At 45.7% G+C, this 15370-nt stretch overlaps 1 protein-coding gene across 1 annotated transcript; it reads left to right on the top strand.

Moving 5' to 3' along the window:
• The first annotated feature begins 3758 nt into the window (after positions 1–3758).
• On the top strand, positions 3759–6338 carry LOC117194418. The gene is made up of 2 exons (XM_033398987.1): positions 3759–4042; positions 6202–6338. The coding sequence occupies exons 1-2, from the start codon at positions 3808–3810 to the stop codon at positions 6318–6320; spliced, it is 354 nt and encodes a 117-aa protein (XP_033254878.1). The 5' UTR covers positions 3759–3807; the 3' UTR covers positions 6321–6338.
• The last annotated feature ends 9032 nt before the right edge of the window (positions 6339–15370 follow it).

Genomic DNA, 15370 nt, shown 5'->3' with positions numbered 1-15370 from the left:
GAACCCAGCCGATTAGCTGCTTGCCAAATAGCACCTAATTCTTGGCCCTCCGCCGCTTATTTTGTTTGTTACTTATGTCTATGTCACTCATTTGTTTGTTAAAGCTTTGCGCTTGCTTGCCCTGTTAAACGCTCTCTGCCAGCTCGCTCTTCGCTATCTCCGCTTTGCGTCTGCCTACCGACGTCGGCAGAGCGAAGCTGCGCTTAGCGATCGGAGCGGCAATGTAAAGGGCAGGCAATCCACACTTGCAATTTGGATGTCACGCATTAAAGAACATATCGTAATTTTATTTCTGCGCCGAGTTTTATTTAATTCGAAATAATGAGTCGGCCGATTGGGGATAAAAAACATTATCTCCACATAAAATTTGGTGACCCCGACCTGATCTCTGAGTTGCAGTGTCAATTAATAATCATTCGCGATCGACATTCGTTAGCCCTAGCAAATTTTCGGCGGTTAAGCACAATTCGGTGCTAAAACACACTTACATACACCTACATACACGCATTGCTGGCTATTAATTTCTCTGTCGCGACAATTCGGTCAGTGCAGTGCGGTAGGCAGTGCAGCGAACTCACTAATACACACAAGCGGAGTACAAAGCGGAATCGGACAGCTCGCAAAGCCGCACAGCTAAAGGCATTAGCTGTAATCCCTTTGCTTTCGGTTCCCACGTTTATACGTATACAGGGTGTCTTTTTCGGTCGTGCTGAGTGACTCTTTTAAAACCTCAACATGGCAGCACCTGAGCCTACCAATGTCGCGAACGCAGCAATGCCGAGTGATGTAGATTTCTACAAGCACAAGGCCGAGTCCATCGCGCGCCAACTAAAGGCCATGGATCGCTTTCTCACCAAGGAAGAGCTTGCCGAGTTAGATGAGGCAGAACTTCAAGCTCGCTTAGAGCAGATCGAGCGAATGAATGCGGATTTCGATGCCGCTCAAACGAGCCTTGACAGGCTGGACTTCCTGCAGTTAGCCCATGATGCCCGGCTGGACTTTTCGAATGTTTATGTCAAGGTTAGGTCCAGGCTGTCGCGGGAGTTGATGGCTGCTCGCACGGTAAATGTTGCCAATTCAACGGCTCGGAATACTCTCGAGGGGAATTCGTCGTTGTTCGCCTATAATAGTATAGGCCGTTCTCGAATGCCCGAGTTGCAGCTTCCGCGATTCGGTGGGAACTACATGGATTGGCCAGAATTCCACTCGATGTTCTCGACAATGGTGCACAAAGATCATCGTATACCAATCATCGAAAAATTCCAATATCTTCGTGGATGTCTAGATGGTGCTGCGCTGGATACGATTCGTTCCTTTGAACTTTCTGAGGAGAATTACGACAAGGCGTTGAATTTACTAATGTTGCGATTCGATAATAAACTGTTACATTTTCAGGCACACGTCAAGGCTATTTTCGGGCTGCAAGGGGTGGAGAAGGGCTCGGCTATCGGCTTGCGCGCGCTCAGCGACAAAATCAATTCGCACTTGCGTGCACTTCAGACCTTGGCGACCCCGCAGGAGATATCCGATGGGTTGCTGATCTTCATCTTAGGCACGAAATTGGACCACAAGACCAAGGAGAAATGGGAAGAGAACTTGCCGACGTCAGGGTTGCCTCGGTGGTCAAGCATGGCCTCATTCTTGGAAGCTATGGTAACAATTCCTAGCCAGCAGGTGGGAGAAGACAAACCTGTCACCCTTATCACCTTCAGTAACGACCATCCTAACCCCATATGTAACCATTGCAATTCCTCCGAGCATTACATATCTAAATGTCAGGAATTCCTGAATCTCTCTGCGTTTGAACGATACAAAGAAGCAAAGAAGAGCCGCTTGTGTTTGAACTGCCTCAACAAAGGCCATGAATTGCAGAGGTGCAGGTCAGGACTTTGCAGGCATTGCCAGGCCAAACATCACACGCTACTCCACATTCCATCGGGAACTGGTGCTTCATCTTCCTCTTCACCGGCCAAGGAATCGATCCAGCAAGAGGCCGCGACTGTGCTTCTAGCAAGCGGGTGTTCTAGCCCTCCCCCCTCGATCCAGAAATCTCAGCCTAGCCAGAACGTGTTGCTACCTACTGCCCTCGTCCATGTAACAGATCGTTATGGAGCACTTATCCCATGTCGTGCCATTTTGGATTCTGCATCACAGGCAAACTTTGTAACATCTAGACTTGCTAATCAGTTGCAGTTGGATCATCGCTCGTCTTATGTTCACATCTCTGGAATCGGAGATTCCATTCTACCTTCGAGCAAGTCTGTACATATAGTTGTACAATCCCAGGACGCAAGCTATCGAGCTTCCTTCGCTGCAATTGTCACCAACTCAATTACGGCAATACAGCCTAACTTCGGCGTAGACGCAAAGGATTGGCCAATGCCGAATAATCTAAAACTAGCTGATCCTAATTTCTCCAAGCCCCAACGTATCGATCTGTTGATAGGTTCTGGTTTGTTCTTCGATTTAATGTGCGTCGGACAGATTCGACTATCAACCCAATTGCCAACATTGCAGGAGACAAAACTTGGTTGGATAGTATCAGGAAGCATTGATAGCTCGGAGAATAAGCGTGCAGCTTTAGCCGCTTTTGAAAATTCCTCGTGCATCTCTATTGACGATTTTCGACCCACAACGCTGGAGTACCAAAACTTAGAGCAGCAATGCAGGAAGCAGCTGCTCGAGTGCCAGGTGCAAGTGGAAAAACTGCGATCGGAGAATCAGGAACTGCAGCGCGAACTTTTCCATATATTAAAAACCTACATATCCACGCCAAATGAAATTCAACTTTCAACAGTTTCTACATTGCCAAAATTTCTGCCATTCTATGCAATTACAGGGGCTCCCGATGATCAAGACGTAATCACGACAAGCCGCCTTCGTAAAGAAGCGCCTATTGCTGCGTTCGACGATCATCCCAGCGTAGCCGCCAGCTGCGCCCAAGCAAGCATCTTCAAGAGGGCCGTTGGAAAAATAGCGGTTCTGCCCCTTCAGGATGGATCTGTTGAAAGCCTTTGCCTTCCAACGGGGGGTGAATGTTCGGAGCAGAACCCAGCCGATTAGCTGCTTGCCAAATAGCACCTAATTCTTGGCCCTCAGCCGCTTATTTTGTTTGTTACTTATGTCTATGTCACTCATTTGTTAGTTAAAGCTTTGCGCTTGCTTGCCCTGCTAAACGCTCTCTGCCAGCTCGCTCTTGGCTATCTCCGCTTTGCGTCTGCCTACCGACGTCGGCAGAGCGAAGCTGCGCTTAGCGATCGGAGCGGCAATGTAAAGGGCAGGCAAGCCACACTTGCAATTTGGATGTCACGCATTAAAGAACATATCGTAATTTTATTTCTGCGCCGAGTTTTATTTAATTCGAAATAATTAGTCGGCCGATTGGGGATAAAAAACATTATCTCCACAAAAACATTAACCGATGAAACCTTGGATAGCGATTTTCTCGGCCTTTGCAAACATTTGCACATCTTACTGGTTGGCAAAGCGCGCGATTGGTATTGGAGATACCACAAGCAGGTAGATCGCATCGTTTGGACAGAATTTTGTGCAGCTCTTAGACAACAATATAAAGACTATCGTTCTGAGTTTATGAGCAAGGAATTGATTCGAGCTCGAAAGCAACACGTCGGAGAACCCTTCGTCGCTTTTCACGACGCCGTGGCTATTCTTATAGATAAATTTGGCATTAAAATGGCGGAAGAGGAATTAATAGAAAAATTAAAAGCAAATTTGCTTCCTGAAACCCGTCACAAAATTTTATATCAGTCCATTAGCTCAGTTGGTCAATTGAGAAGATTAGTACAGATGCATGAAAATCTAGTGCAGGAGTTACAGAAATCTGACAAGTCTCGGCCACCGGTCGGCCGTCGTTCGATACATAGTCTGGAGGAATCGCGCCCTGAAAGCGATCAAGAAGAGTATGAGGATATCAGCGTAGAGGCCATTCAAAGTTCGACGGCTAAGCGTTCTTGTTGGAATTGTGAGGAGCTTGGACATGTGTGGGAAAATTGTATGGCAGATAGGCGGATATTTTGTTACGGCTTGTAGTAGCCAGCACAAAATATAGGGAATTGGTTATCTTCTTTCGTCTCGTGAGACCCCCTAGTGATACTTCGAACGATCAAGCTTTAGCCGCTCTTAAGGTTGGATCAAAGCCTTAGCCGCTCTTAAGCCCGAACGCCCACGAACACATACAAGCGACGGACAGTGGGAAGCATAGACGGCAATCGTACGATTGCACAGTTAAGCTATGCTGTGCATTAGACGATCGTTGTATGCTGCTGCGAATGTTCTGGATCATACGATTGCACAGTTAGTAAAAAGCTCAAAAGCTCTGCTGCACTGGCTACTCAGTCCATCGTCTATTACTGCTTTGAACAATATAAGAAAGTTGATCGATCTGTAAAGACGTGATAATTTCCGAGTGCGAGCAACATACATATTGCACACACATATATATAGTGCTATCCGGAAAATATATATATTTCCACAAATATATGCTGGAAGCATATAGTTACAAGTGCCGTACAGTTCAGTGGTCAGTGAATGACAAGAATTTAGTGCAGATATATTTGGGAAAAGAGGTACGTTTTCATATTAGTGCCGTGCACGTGCTGACATAACCTATGTTGCAGGGAGGTGTACCTAAGCTGCCCCATCGCGGTATAGTCTCGAGAAGACTACCCTGGGAGCTGGCTTAGGCGAACAGTTGTCGAGGTTTCTCCAACCCCATCCATAATTCATCTTTTCTGGACCTTATATTGCCACCAAGTCGGAATCTCCAAAGATCCAAGTGGAACAGATCAGCCTTAATCGCCAAGAATATTTAGTGCTGCTCAGACATAAATAACTAAATACAAGCTTGGCGGAAGATTCGTCAGTACGGCCCGGAACCATATACATCGCACCTGTTGACCTCTAACCAACTTCAGGCGGTCAACAGTCTACAAAGCAGCAGCACAGGATCGAGTTTTGTCCAATTTACATTTAATTCATTATCAAGTTCCAACGCATAAACATCAGCAGTTTAACGTAATGTAACTGAAACTTTATTAACACCCCTCTTTGATGTTACGCGCGTACATACCTACATACATATGTGCATATGCACACTAAATTGTCTTCGTTTGCTACCTTTTGGTTCAATTTTCGCGATAGAGCATAACAATTAAATTTCTGTCTGTATTATGAAAACCAAAACAACTGACTGATGACTATGCGACGGTGTTTGTAGCGTAATTGTATTGTATGCATTATATATTTATGATTTCCATATTTTAAACAGCTGCGGTCAACATCTACGACATCATTGGGCCCAACGATCAGCGTAAGACAATAACGCCGGAGTGAGTAATTATGTACAGCAAAAAGTAGTTTGGTCAAAAGAGCCTATTAACTTGAAAGTGTAGATATGCATACAGTGTATAATGATTCAAACCCGTCTGCTCAGTGTGTATAATGCACCCCAGTCTGATCTAGCTTTTGTTTACGATTTCGATTCTTATTCTCTCGTTTATATATATATATATATCTATACCCTAATGTTTTTCATGCTTTAAAATAATGAATTTATAACTAAACTTATATGATAATTAGGATTAAGGAAATATTACCCACAAATTAGAAGCTAAGTCAATTGTTGTGTTTCTACAACTGCAACGTAATGAATATTGAAATTGAAGTCTCACATTATATTAAAATATGAATCTTTTTGGATTGAAATGAATCTTTAAAATCATAAAAATGGCCTGTCGAGTATCCGTGCCAGGATCTTATAAAATGTGGTAAGACGACATAAAGGATTGATCAAGGGACAATGCAAGAACTCGAACGCAATGTCATGGTAGGGAGGGTACAGAAGAGAGGGACAATCAACACCTAGGTTCTCTCTAAATAGAAATGGTTCAGTAGGGCTTTTTTTTTTGGCGTGTCGGCGCTATCAGTATTTCAGTTTCCTTTGTTTTATATAATCACTTATAGTTCCCGTAAAGTGCACTAATTAAATGTAGTGGAGTACGATAGTACAATTAGGCGAGGAAGAACCCCGACCATCCGGCGAGCTAGACCCGAGCCTAGCAAGAGTGCACACGACCAACCCTATTTGTACGCCGTCCTTAAGTCAGTCATGGTCATCTGCTGATACCGAGGGCCTATATATCTGTTTACATATATATATATTTAAACTCTGGTACACTACAGGCTGTGGAGCTCCGAATGTCTATAAGCCGCAGTGCCAAACATGCATTCGTAGAGCTTCGGAAAACCGTCAGAAGGGTGCATCCAACAACAGCCGGATGCCCCCAAAAAACCACCATTAATCTTGCCCGTTGACTTAGAGCGAGGCAAGAAGAGTTTGGCTTCTTGTTGTGAGAAAAGAAAGGAAACGAATACGATCGCATTCGTCGAATGCAGCTTTCGGGGCTCCATTAAGAAAGTGGTTTGGCGTGAGCACATCTAGATCATCGGGACTTTCTGTAATTGCATAAAGCGGACGGGAATTTAACAAAGCAGAGATTTTACAAGCCAAGGTCTGAATATCATCAAGAGTAAAAATGTAGGTCCCGACGATGCGAGGAAAATGATATTTAGCTTCTTTAACAGCCGCCTCCCACAAACCCCCAAAATGAGTTGAGCGAGGGGGGATGAATTTCCAATCGATTCCACTAGAAACGCAGAGATGTGACACAACCGACGTATGAGGATCGCTGAGGAACATTTTCCGAAGCTCCAACAGCTCATTTTTTGCTCCTACAAAATTTTTAGCGTTGTCTCACCAGATGATTCGAGGTTTGGGACGTAGACTTATAAAACGCCTTAATGCTGCCAGAAAGGATTCTGTAGATAGATCCCGAGCGACTTCCAAATGAGTTGCTTTGGTGCTAAAGCATACGAAGACAGCGATGTAACATTTGATAGGAGGCCTGCTTCTGACTTCCGACTTGTGATAAAAGGGTCCGCAAAAATCAACGCCCGTTGTGTGGAATGCTGGATTAGTCCTTACGCGATCCGCAGGCAAGTTTCCCATGATATGTTCCCTCAGCACTGGCTTCAAACGAAAGCATCTAACACATTTGCGAATGATTCCCGCAACATATTTGCGTCCACCAATAGGCCAGAATTTTTGCCGAAGCAGTCCGAGCAATCCTTGAGCTCCTGCGTGGAGAAACCTTTCGTGAAAGAAGATAATAATAGAGACAGTGACAGGATGTCCTTTAGGAAGCAGGATCGGGTGCTTCGCGTCGTCGTCCAATTCGGCATTTTGGAGGCGGCCTCCAACCCGCAGCAATCCAAAGCTATGCCTTTGTCCTTGAGAATTTAGAATCGATATATGTAAGCAAAGACGCGCTGCATTGATCCGAATGAGTTTTGAAATTTGCAATCGTACGATACATCCCTTTCGTTTGAAACAACCAATGCTGCATGACGACGTTCTGGTACATCGGTCGGCAATGGCAAGCCTGCAGGCCACTCTGAGCTCTCAAGACGCAAGAATGGTGGTCCAGAGATCCAAAGGCTGCTATCCATTAGTTCAGCGGGCGTGGATCCACGTGATATGATGTCGGCAGGATTCAACTTTGTGGGCACGTGATGCCAAGTCATTCCAGCGGTGAGCTCCTGAATCCGCTGAACTCGATTAGAAACAAATATATTAAAATTCAGTGGTGATTCTCGAATCCAGGCAAGGGCTATGGACGAATCCGCCCAGCAATGTATTTGGCATGGAGCTGATAATCCCTTAACTATGGTGGACACTAGTTCGGCTAATACGAGGGCAGCGGATAGCTCAAGCTTGGGGATAGTCATACTTTTCAAGGGCGCGACTCTGGATTTTTTGCATAAGAGATGACTTTGCACAATGCCAAGAGCTTCCGAACGCATGTATACACAGGCGCCATATGCTGCTTGGCTCGCATCACAAAACGCGTGCATTTCTAATCTGGCTTGCTGCCGAAGCACGTAACGTGGAAACTTAAAGTTTTCAACCATCGACAACTGCGAAGTCAGCTCAATCCAAGTCGTATGTAGATCCTGGGGCAGGCTTTCGTCCCAATTCAAATTAAGGCTTTCGTTCCATAGCGTTCCCTCGTGAAAGTCCATTGAGTCGGTTGCGTATCGGTCCGACGGAAAGGAAAAACCAAGAATTTAGTGGAGAGAAAAACTCTAGGGAATCTAAATATCTAAATCCAAGATTCGACTGCGAGATTCTTGGTTGAAGGCGAGTGGGCTATTCAGTCGTCAGAAGCCGTATAGCGCTGAGTCCGGTTGGGGTGAGTGCTGCGGGAAGAGAAGAGAAGGGCTAAAGGAGAATAAAGAGTTGTCCCATTTGTAGTCTTGGCGCTTGGTATATCGAGTTAATCAGGGCGGATTCGATCGTCCAAGAAAGCCAGCCAGCAAACAACAGCAGCCGCAAGCCTAACAAAGTGGCGTTTAAACCTTTGGGATTGTCAGGAAAGCGCTCAGCCATCGGAGAAGCGATCGTGGAAGCAGAGGGAGAAGACATTTGAGGAGCGCTCGGTCCCCCCAAGCGGCTAGCTTCCCGAGGCGTTGGCGTCGGCACTTTAGTAGTCGAGCGCGACGCGGCAGATAAGGAGGGCCCGTCCCTTGGTCGCGAGCAGATCGGCGGAGAGAAAGTGTCGATCTAGCACCGTCGGAGATTGGCCGTTTGGCCTTTTCTTTGCTTTCGCGTACCTTTCACCTGCAGAAGCAGGGGAAAAGAATTTGTGCTGTTCCCTTTCGCCCAGGAGGTGGAAAGGAAACATAGATAACAGTCGGGAAAAAAAGAGAATAGAAAAAAAAGAGGAAGCAACAGATTGACGGAGTAATTGTATTCGTGTTTGTAAATGTGTAATTAATTATGATTTCTGTGCGGAGTTAATTAGGAGAGAATTAGATTTGATTCCGGTAGTGGCTTCTCGTGACTCTCGCCGATCTGCAAATATGATTTCCCCCAACCTTGTGCCCATTTAAGTGTTCTTCCGCCACAGCACCTTTAGGCATTCACCGAGGAAAGCGCTTTCGCCGATGGAGCCATAAACTGGAGAAAAGGTATGAGTGGACTTAAATTCTGTTATTAATAAATTACAACTTGAAACAAGGGAACTAGGGCCGGTCGGTGAGTGAGAGGGAGAAGTGCCCACTCGAATTGGTTTCGTAACATTACGGAGTCAGCAAGCAAGTTAGTTTGTCCATTTCGGACTTGTTTTGTATATCATTTGTATGGCACATAGCCAAGTATTTGTAGGAATTTTATACATATATTTCATTTAGCTATTCTTTTAATGTGGGTGATTATATTATGGTATTTGCGGGTAATGTTATTGTTTTAGCCAGTAAGTGAATAAACTTTATAATGTATTAATCTACCGCTTTGCTTTCGCTGGCAAATTCCCCATGTAGGACGCCCCGGACAAAGGGGCCATTCCGTCATTAAATCGAACGGTTTGGAATGGCCATGGTAGGGTGGCCGACACGACCTCGACAACACCAGAGGCGGAGTTGAGATACCTTTCCAGCACACATCCACCATTCTATTCAGGGATAAACAGTGTCTCCCGGTTAAGCATTTTCGTCGTGACACGCTACTTCATTCGCGGTATAATGCGTATAGGCCACCAGCAGGAGGGGGGGCAAGAACATCACTCCAATAGCCGACGAGCAGAGGCCGGAAACCCAAAGCGTGTGCTTCCCTTCGCTGAATAACAGCTAGCCTGGCAGGATTTATATACACAGACGTGCGTAGGTGACACGTTACATTTATGAATCATAGATATAGTATTATAACTAAAAATTGGCGCCCAACGTGGGGCCACACCTATTCAGGTGTGACACCATCAACACTGTGACATCCTTCTTGTTGTTTTTAAAACTTCCCGATTCAGCATAGACGGCATTGACCAAAATTGTTTCTCTGGAAGTGGTCATTGCTCAAGAATATCTTCTTTTCTCAACACCAAGTAGAGGGCTCGTCAGACGATTCGGAAAACGGAAGCAGAAGTTTTGACTTTTCATCCGGCCACGTCTGAGGAGCGTTTCGAAAAGTGCATCGATCTTAATAATACCCTACTTTTTCTGAGGCAGGAGTCTTAAACATGGTCTTTCGGGCGCATAGGACTGCAGAGGGAATCTCGTTTACTTACGGACCCCTGCCCACGGCTGAAGGACTGTGCGGAAGGCTTAGCCATTGCTGCTGATGAGTTTTAGCGCGTTGGACATACTCGGATTAATCTTGATTATAGAATTCCGTTGGCCACGAGTGAAATCAGAAGCAGCATTTCAAGTGTAGAGTGCCGAGCCGAGATGTTTGGACGACAGCGGCGCGAATCAAAGCAGCAGCTGGCCACGGCTCGCGCATGAAGTTGTTGTTGGTTTTGATTAGACAGCGACAAGTGCAAGGCGTCTGCGCGCGTACACATTCTTTTCATTTTCTTTTGTGCTTAGGAATTGGGGTCTCATTAGCATAGGGTCCGTTTCGCATGGGGATTAGCTATGCGTAAGGCAAAAATTTGTATGACTTTATTTTATCGTATCATATTCTTTGCGTTCTATTCTTGTGGTTTACATTCCATGTGTGTTATTTGGTAGGGCTGTTGATTTGCTAGCTCTCTCGCTGTACAAGGGAAGCGGGACTTGAGAACAGCTGTGGCGGTTGCTGAGCCATTGACCCTAAGTTGGCAACGTAGGAAGCTATGAATTATAACACGAGGAATCAGTTCTCTTTGCAATTTGAGTTCACGTACAATTACTTATTATTTTTGAATTTTTAGGTCATCTTAGGTTTGCTAGCATAAGTTATCTGACTTTTAACTAGAATACTTAATTTAGTTTTACTATTAATACATTTTTAACTTTGGTTTTGTCTGCGTTTGATAAGTAAGTGTTTAGGTTTTGTCGTGTAGTTTTTGTGGGATATATTTTTGTCAGGACAGTTAGGAATTAAGTTTGATTTATTTTTTTGTACAATGGAGAACCCCGATAACGAGCCTGAACCGGCTCCGGCGCCAAAATTCCAGTTGTGTGGGAAAACTTTGGCTTCGGCTTCTACATTGAAAACAAAGTGCAGCCACGAGTTTCACAAAACTTGTATTGAGTCACATGTCAAGACCCATACTACCTGTCCCACATGCAAGACGCTATGCGTCGATAGAAGTACTCCTCATAATACCAGGTCACAGGCCAAGCAAAACGATGCAGCAGCCATAACCGCTGAAAGAGTTAGGAGCATGGTTACACAGGCCATCAGCACGATGCAAAACGAGGTGGTAGCCCAGCTCACGGACAAAATGGCTCAAATCATTCAGTCCAGCATAGCAGCACATTTCCAAGAGACTGGCAATAGCATTCCTCAAGGGAATAGACGTGGGGAAGCGGATAATCTGGTCCAACAAAATAGGGACAGAGAAGTGGAGGAAACATTCCGACAGGGACTGAATAGTCAGTATTCAGCACAGTTTCCGAGCTACGACCGTCCAAGCAGTGCAGTCTCAGATCTGAGTCAGCGACCGGACAAAGTCGCCCATATCCTCAATAGTTGGAAATAACGTTTTAATGGGACCCAAGAAGGATTGAGCATTGATAATTTTCTCTATAGGGTAGAGGCTTTGACGCATCAGACTCTCGAGGGAAATTTTCCAGTTCTGTGCAGTAACGCCAGTCTGCTTTTTGACGGAAAGGCCAGAGATTTTTATTGGCGTTACCACAAGACTTCCGGATCGATGAGATGGGACTGGTTATGCCAAGCCCTAAGAAAGCAGTTTAGGGATTCTCGAACCGATGTGGATATAAGAGAAGCGATAAGGGACAGGAAGCAAAAAGAAAAATAAAATTTCGATTCCTTTCACGACGCCCTGATACAGCTGATGGATGATTTGGAAACTCCCATGTCAGAGAAAGCGATTGTGGAAACTTTACGGCGCAATTTGCGACCTGAAATTAGACATGAGCTTCTGAATGTCCAAATCGACTGCGTAGAACGTTTGAGAGAAGTCTGTCGTAGAAGGGAGGGTTTTCTCGACGACGTTAGGCGGAGTCATGGGTACCAGAAATTGATTCCTTTCCGGAAACAGGTTGCGGAATTGGTAGAGGAAGCCCAATTAGAGGAGGACTCCGAATTCTCGGATGTAGAAGAAGAGGACGGGGTGGCAGCCATGGCACTGATTTGCTGGAACTGCCGAAAGGAGGGGCATCGCTACCACGATTGCGATAGCAAAAGGAAAATTTTTTGCTTTGGGTGCGGAGCACCTAATAAATATAAGCCGTCGTGTAGCAAATGCCAAAAAAAACGGCAAAGTGAACACCCAGCCTCGCCAGCCGGTCAGTGTTCAGCGCAAGCAGTCGAGTGCAAAGGCGAAATCCCAGTAGGGATACTTAAAACTACCGCCCAGCTTCCGTCTGAGAAATCAGAATCCGACATACACCAAGCTTTAGTCTGGCCACAACTAGTCCATGCCAGATCCCATTCGCTTTTCACCAACGACCAACCCAGTAATGAGTCCCTCACAAGGAGTGCAAGAAGGATGAGAGCGTTCCGGCAGGCGGCGAAAGCGATAAATTGAATTCGCTACAAGCAGAAGGACAAGCGTCCATATGCGGAAGTTCGCCTGTTGGATCAAACAGTCCTTGGTCTATTAGACACCGGAGCAGCTATGAGTGTTATAGGCGGAAAGTTAGCAGAACGCGTAATCCAAAGCCGAATTCCTTTTAAGAGAGGAGTTGTAAATGCTTCCACTGCGGATGGACGGAGGCAAGAGGTAGTGGGACGACTGCGGACACCGGTGCAGTATAAGGGTGCAGTGAAGGACCTTGAGCTGCACATTATTCCATCGCTCAGCCAGGACTTGTATTTAGGGATCGATTTTTGGTCAAGTTTCGATTTATTACCACCCAGCATGTCGCTGGCAGAGATAGTTCATGAACCGCAGAACCTCAGCCGAGGGGAAATGGACCAGTTGCAAGCGACCATCAATTTATTTCCTTCGTTTTCCGTTTCCGGTCTAGGAAAGACGGCTCTGCTTTCGCATTCAATTGATGTAGGTGATGCAAAAGCCGTGAAGCAGAGACACTTCCCTGTATCTCCTGCGGTAGAGAAATTGTTATATGCGGAGATAGATCGGATGCTCAGCTTAGGGGTGATAGAGGAATCCGATAGTGCGTGGTCATCACCGGTAGTATTGGTGCAGAAGCCAGGAAAGGTGAGGCTATGTTTAGATAGTAGGAAAGTTAACGCGGTGACCAAAAAAGACGCGTGTCCGTTACCACAAATTGATGGGATTCTAGGACGTCTTCCTAAGGCGTTGTTTATTTCGAGCCTGGATCTTAAGGATGCCTATTGGCAAGTTCCCTTAGAGCCGAGCTCACGCGATAAAACAGCGTTCACGGTTCCGGGGAAACCTCTCTACCAGTATAAGGTAATGCCTTTTGGTCTCACTAATGCTTCGCAGACCATGACAAGGCTGATGGACAAGGTAATTCCGGCCAGTTTAAGAAATGAAGTTTTTGTGTACCTGGACGATCTTTTGATTGTGTCGGACAGTTTTGAGTCACATCGGAGGGTGTTGAGTGAAGTGGCAAGTTACATAAAAGCGGCAGGGTTAACGCTGAATGTGGAGAAAAGCAAGTTTTGCATGAAGTCAGTGCGGTATTTGGGGCATATAGTAGGCGAAGGGGTGATTCGTACAGATCCGGATAAGATTTCGGCTATGTCCGATTTTCCTTTGCCAAAATCCCTAAAGTCTCTGCGTCGCTTCCTATGTATGGTAGGCTGGTACAGGAAGTTTATAAGCAACTTCGCATCAGTAGCCGCGCCTCTCACGGACTTGCTCAAACCCAGACAGAAATTTTCAATGACTCCAGAGGGTCAGGAGGCTTTTAAAAAGTTGAAGGAGATGCTTTGCTCAGCGCCAGTTTTGCGTAGTCCTGATTTTAGCAAACCATTCTATGTTCACTGTGACGCTAGCAAGACAGGCGTTGGGGGAGTGCTGGTGCAGAAGACGCCGTAGGGAGACGAATATCCGATTGCGTTTGTATCGAAAAAACTCAACAAAGCCCAAAAGAATTATTCGGTCACCGAACAAGAATGTCTGGCCGCAATAGTTTGCATAAATAGGTTCAGAGCTTACATCGAGGGTCATGAATTTACTGTAATCACTGATCACGCCTCTTTAAAGTGGCTCATGTCACAAACTGACTTACACTCACGTCTAGCCCGATGGGCATTCAAGCTGCAGAGTTTCTCGTTTAAAATCGAGCATCGTAGCGGAAGGCTTAATGTGGTTCCGGATGCTCTTTCTCACGTAAATGAGGAGGAAGTGGCGACTCTAGACGCGAGCAATGGGTTGTTGGTAGATTTGGAATCGCCAGAATTCAAGGCAGAAGATTACGTGGAGATCGTAGAAGGGTTAGGGCCAATATTGATAAGTTGCCAGATCTCAAAATTGTAGATAACTTGTTGTATCGTAGGTCAGATCACGCAACAGGAGAGGTGCTACATGATGTGTTCATTTGGAAACTCTGGATTCCTCAAGGGTTAGTGGTTGACGTTTTGCGTAACGCGCACGACAATCCACTGGCTTCCCATGGAGGCATTAACAAAACCCTAGAAAGGATACGGCGGTATTATTACTGGCCTGGTTTGGTTGCCGATGTGAAGAAGTATATCCAGGCTTGTGATGTCTGCAAGACTACCAAGGCCCCCAATACAATCCAGAGACCGAAGATTGGAATTGCGCCCGAGTCACAACGTTTCTTCCAGAAATTATATGTAGATTTCCTGGGGCCATATCCCCGTTCAAGAAGTGGACATATAGGCATCTTTATCGTCCTCGATCACTATTCTAAATATGTGTTTCTTAAGGCAGTGAAGAAGTTGACCGCGGACGTGGTAGTCAAATCCATGCAGCAAGATCTTTTTCATGCTTTCGGGGTTCCGGAGACAATAGTATCCGACAATGGCACACAATTTAAGTCTGAGGCATTCCAAAAGCTACTCCGGGAATATAAAGTTTCGCACACTCTCACGGCCCTGTACGCACCCCAAGCTAATGCTTCCGAACGTGTAAATCGCTCGCTGATTGCAGCAATCCGATCTTGAGTGCGCGAGGATCAGAAGGACTGGGACGAGCACCTCAGCAGCATTTGCTGCGCATTGCGTTCGGCGGTGCATGCAAGTCTAAATGCAACTCCTTATTATATGGTGTTCGGACAGCATTTCATCACTTCCGGGGCAACATACAAGCTTCTGAGAGCATTGCGGGTGATGGACGACAGGTCAGCAGTTTTCTCGCGGGAGGATTCATTAGACTTGGTTCGAAGCAAGGCTCTAGAAGTCATGAAAAAACAGAACGATAAGAATGAACGGCAGTATAACTTACGG

Source organism: Drosophila miranda, assembly GCF_003369915.1.
Source record: "Drosophila miranda strain MSH22 chromosome Y unlocalized genomic scaffold, D.miranda_PacBio2.1 Contig_Y3_pilon, whole genome shotgun sequence".
NCBI lineage: Eukaryota > Metazoa > Arthropoda > Insecta > Diptera > Drosophilidae > Drosophila > Drosophila miranda.
The sequence above is the reverse complement of the archived record's forward strand: the minus strand, read 5'-3'. Positions and strand labels throughout refer to the sequence as shown.